This window comes from Leptinotarsa decemlineata, unplaced genomic scaffold (assembly GCF_025532065.1).
Source record: "Leptinotarsa decemlineata unplaced genomic scaffold, Ldec_3_MD MMD2_tig00005002_RagTag_RagTag, whole genome shotgun sequence".
NCBI classification, from domain to species: domain Eukaryota; kingdom Metazoa; phylum Arthropoda; class Insecta; order Coleoptera; family Chrysomelidae; genus Leptinotarsa; species Leptinotarsa decemlineata.
This window is the reverse complement of record NW_027412614.1, coordinates 1,842,094-1,846,689: the sequence shown is the minus strand read 5'-3', so window position 1 is coordinate 1,846,689 and position 4,596 is coordinate 1,842,094. Positions and strand designations below refer to the sequence as shown.

The window sequence follows — 4,596 nt, the reverse complement described above, 5'->3', positions numbered from 1 at the left end:
CGCCCGAACTTGTCGATAGTCATGATGGAAATATGACCCACATCGATATGATTCTAGTAATATGTGTTTTTCAACGTGATCAAAGTGTTCAAAAAAATGCTTGTTTCCACGCATTGAATTTTTGTCATTTTTTCGATACGATAAAGGTGACAAAATGAATGCTTTTTTCGAATAAAATTTTTGACATTTTTTTGGTACGCTTTCCATGTTGTTTTTGCATTATTCATCACATTATATTTTTGGAATAAAATACATGTCATTTTCAGATGATTTATTATTGAATAATGTTGGCTTCTCTGAGTTCATTGAATATAGCTGTAATTTCATTGTCATGTGACGTATTTCCAGCATCTTTCGAAGCTATAAGCAGCTTTAATCTATCGCATAACTCGTTCGGATCATCCCAATACACATACTCGAAGGGCTTGTCATTATATATCCAACGATGAGTATCGATGGCCTTCGTTTGTAGAGTGCTGGAACCAACAACATCATTGCTATCGTAACATTTACCAAGTGTTTGAGTTCGAAACATAGTTCTTATTATGCCGGACCATTTCCATTTCTGAGTTCCCTTCATGAATCCTCTGGCATTCAGGTGGGCTTGTGTTAAGTCCAACAAACGTTTATAAGAGGCTTGATCCTCCTTATTGAAGTCTTCAGGTTCATCGAGAAAGATCAAATTATATAGCCCTGGAGTTCCTTTGAATGTGAATCCTTCAGTTGTAATATCGCTGCTCCGGAAGTATAATGACGCAACTGTAAAATTGTGTGAAATTGACATTATTGTGTTGGCGGGCTCAAAAATGCGTTTACTATATGTTTGTAAATCGACATAATTGTACTTACAAAATTCGCCACGAGAGGGAAGATCAGTCGTTATAACCAGAATACTTTTTTACCTTCCCCTCCGGCAGAAAAACGACTCATTGTTCACTTGTGTTTAAATGTGAAAGTGTTTTCATCAGTATCCGGAACGATATCGACTCAACTGCTGTTTGCTACAAGATTGAAACTTATTTTCAGCGCTACAACGACGTAAGTGTTCTTTGTGTTATTTTACTTCGATAAATATTCATTTAATTTGTCATAACTGTACTTTCCGTCAATGTCGCAGTAAATATTGAAATAATAATACGACCTAAATGCTCTTTTTGTCATTGTTGCACCCAAAAGATGATTTAAATTTTGTATTATTACGAATTAATTTGGCGATTTTTAATTTTTCAGGCGAAAGTTATCCGAATTACTGGACATAGATATAAATATTGATTAATAATGAGCGATCGTACAAAAAAAATAATGCGTCTTGCTTATGAAAACATGGGTAAACAAAGGGACGTGTCAGAGAGAAGTCAGCCAACGACATCTCATGGGACTTCATTACATGAGGTGCGTTTTAATCAATTACTCAATGTTTCATTTAGTATTTAATTTTGGGTGAGTTTCTTTGTAGGATGAAACAATCCCGAAAATATAATTATTTATATAAAAATAACAACTTTGGAAAGGATAAAAATTACATAATTTTTTTATATTCGTAGCCTGGAATGGAAGATGACGACCCGACCAAGGAAGGGCCCCAGATTTCTATGTGGCCAAGGTATGCCATTCATAGTTCAACTCCTACAAAATTAGCCTTACGAAAACATGAGCCTTGTAAGCAATATGCCAGCCCTATCAGTTCGGATGATGAAAAATTATTTTCTTCGGGTTCGAGTGACCTGTATGAGCCAAGCGATGAATCGTCAAGCGAAGAGTCCTCAACAGAAAACATCACGTCCTCGGCTTCACTGCCTATCAACAAAGACATTTCAGCACCTGACTCAAATGAAGCAACCGGATCAGAAGATTCTCAACCTAAAAAAGCCAAGAAAAGGACCAGAAATGAAAAGAATTGGAAACAAAATGTTGCTAAAAGATTAAAAAATTCGGGAAAAAGTTACAAATCTAGAACTAACAAAACTATCGAGGCCCGGAAGATGAGACCCCCCTGTTCCGATAAATGTGTTTTGTCATGCTCAAAGAACTTCCCCTATGAAAAGAGAGTTCAGAAGTTTAATGAATACTGGGCTTTGGGATCGTTACAGCGTCAACGGGATTATTTATATTTATGCATTGAAAAACTTGAACTTAAATACCGTCGCATATCTTCCTGTCGACCAAGAAAGCCGAATTGCTGTTTTTATTTTATGAATGATAAGAAAATCAGGATATGCAAAACATTTTTCATCAACACTCTTGGGATCAGTGAAAGGGCAGTCCGCACTGTGATCGATGGAAAATTATCAGGAAACGGATTCGCACCATTAGATAACCGGGGAAAACATAACAAACACAAGAAGATTGATGATGAAATTTTAAATTCTGTAAGGCATCACATTAATAAAATTCCCCGAATAGAGAGTCACTATGTGAGGAGAGACACATCACGGGAGTTTATAGATGGTGCATTAACAATAGCTGACATTCATAGGCATTATTGCTCAGAACGTTCTATGGTCAATAAGCCTGCTGTGAACTATGATGCATTTGCCAAAATATTCAATACCGAATTTAATATTGGGTTTTTTATACCCAAAAAGGATCAGTGTGATCGGTGTGAGAGTTACAAGAATGCAGTAGACAAATCCGGGCTTGAAGAAGAGTTCAAAAAACACCAAGAAGAAAAAAAACTTAGCAGAATCGAAAAGGCTTTGGATAAAGAAAAGGCAGCAAAGTCCGAAATACAACTTGTGGTTTATGATTTACAAGCTGTACTACCCGTCCCGATGGGGCAAACTTCAACATTTTTTTACAAATCTCGACTAAACTGCTTTAACTTCACAGTAAGTTCTATCAACCACCATTAATAATCATCAAATAAAGCAACTAACTGTTTTTTTTCTTCAGGTAACCGAAATTATGACATCAAAAACTAATTGCTATTTTTGGCATGAAGGATTAGGTAACCGAGGAGTTAATGAAATCGCCACTGGAGTATACCTATACATTGAAGAGCTCTCAAGAAGCAGACCAGGAAGTGACATAATATTTTATTCAGACAATTGTGGTGGGCAACAAAAAAATAAGTCAGTAGAAAACAAAAGGGGATTAGGTTTTTGAGTAAGGAAGGCTGGCTACTAATTTTCTTATTTAATTTGCAGGTACATGATGGCAATGTACTTGTTTGCTGTCGGACATCTGGATGTCCATTCCATAACTCATAAATACCTCATTCGAGGTCACACTCAGAATGAGGGTGATGCAGTGCATAGCATTATAGAAAGAAATTTAAAAAGGACCAAACGATCAGGACCTATTTATGTTCCTGACCAATATGTTTCAGTAATTAGAAATGCCAAAAAGAAGGGTGAGCCCTTAAAAGTTAAAGAAATGGGTTATGCAGATTTTTTTGATTTTAAGTCACTTTATAACAGGATGTCCCTTAATGTTATCAAGGATACAGAAGGTAACCCTTTTAAGGTGTCTGAAATAAAACAAATTCGATTCGAAAAGGGGAGTGATGTTTTTCAGTATAAAAATAGTTTTAAGGAAGTTGAGTGGAAAGAGGTTGATTTTAAAAAAAGAATATCACGTGCTGAAGAAAGCCTTTCTTTAACACCTGCTTACAGCAGGAAGATTCCTATTCCAGGAAATAAGTTAAAAGACTTAATGAGTCTGATAAACAATAATATGATTCCCTCCTTCTACAAACCCTTTTATGACAGTCTTAAATAATTAGAAATTAAAAAAAAATTGTATATTTGTTTAATCCTGATTGTCAAATAATAATTTTGGTTCTTTGTATTTTGGTTTTTCTATAATTTGTTGTTAAATCAATCTCAAACTATTTTGATAATTATTGTTGTTCCAAGAAACTTTTTCATCACATTTTCTAAATATTTTTACTTGTATTCCTTACTCCTATAACGACAGAAGTGTAAAATTTATGATGTATTTTCAGAAGAACAATGACGTATTTACATGGTACTGGATGCTGTGAGGGTGGTATTTATTATTTTATAAATTCTAATAACTTAAAAGTTGCAATAATAAACCACAATGTCTACAAGCTACTCTCATAAACGAATCAAACCAAATCTGTAAGTCATTTTATTAAGACAAATTAAAATTATTTTTCAGTTGCTTGTCCTGTAAAATTTCAATTTTTGCAGTTGTGTCATTATACTTCCGGAGCAGCGATATTACCACGTTTATCAAAGTCAATGTAGTTTCTACCGAGAATCTATTTCGAAGAGGACTCGTCATAAACTGGTCTATATACTTATCGATTGAGTCGTCTTTAGCCCAGTGTTTCATGACATATTTGTGTGATATAGGTGGATATTGCTCCAGATATTCCATCTTACTCTCCTCTGAAATATTTTCTATTGATGGTGGTGGTGGTGGCGGTGATGGCGACTCGTGGAATACCTCATCATCCTTTCCCGACGTCTCTGCAACATCTTCAAGTGGTAAAAATTGTGTTTCTTCAAATGCTCGAGATTGATCGAATGATGGTTCCGTCTTTATTTCCTCTTTCTCCTCCTTTTTGACATGTCTCAAATGGCCCACCGATTTTTTGGAGATTTCAGCAATATCCTTCAGCGGCTT

General features: G+C 35.2%; 1 protein-coding gene across 1 annotated transcript; it reads left to right on the top strand.

Annotated features, from left to right (window-relative positions):
* The first annotated feature begins 233 nt into the window (after positions 1-233).
* Positions 234-3,755, top strand: LOC141484233 (uncharacterized). The gene is made up of 4 exons (XM_074179317.1): positions 234-1,392; positions 1,545-2,828; positions 2,893-3,071; positions 3,147-3,755. Exons 1-4 carry the CDS (start codon positions 1,279-1,281, stop codon positions 3,718-3,720), a joined length of 2,151 nt encoding a protein of 716 aa, XP_074035418.1. The 5' UTR covers positions 234-1,278; the 3' UTR covers positions 3,721-3,755.
* Positions 3,756-4,596: the final 841 nt, after the last annotated feature.

Excerpts from the sequence above, each read along its gene's own strand:
- LOC141484233 (XM_074179317.1), top strand. The coding sequence starts at position 1,279 with ATGAGCGATCGTACAAAAAAAATAATGCGTCTTGCTTATGAAAACATG. Across the intron at positions 2,829-2,892 it reads TAAACTGCTTTAACTTCACA|GTAACCGAAATTATGACATC; the intron begins GTAAGTTCTATC and ends TTTTTTCTTCAG. Across the intron at positions 3,072-3,146 it reads GGTGGGCAACAAAAAAATAA|GTACATGATGGCAATGTACT; the intron begins GTCAGTAGAAAA and ends TTTAATTTGCAG.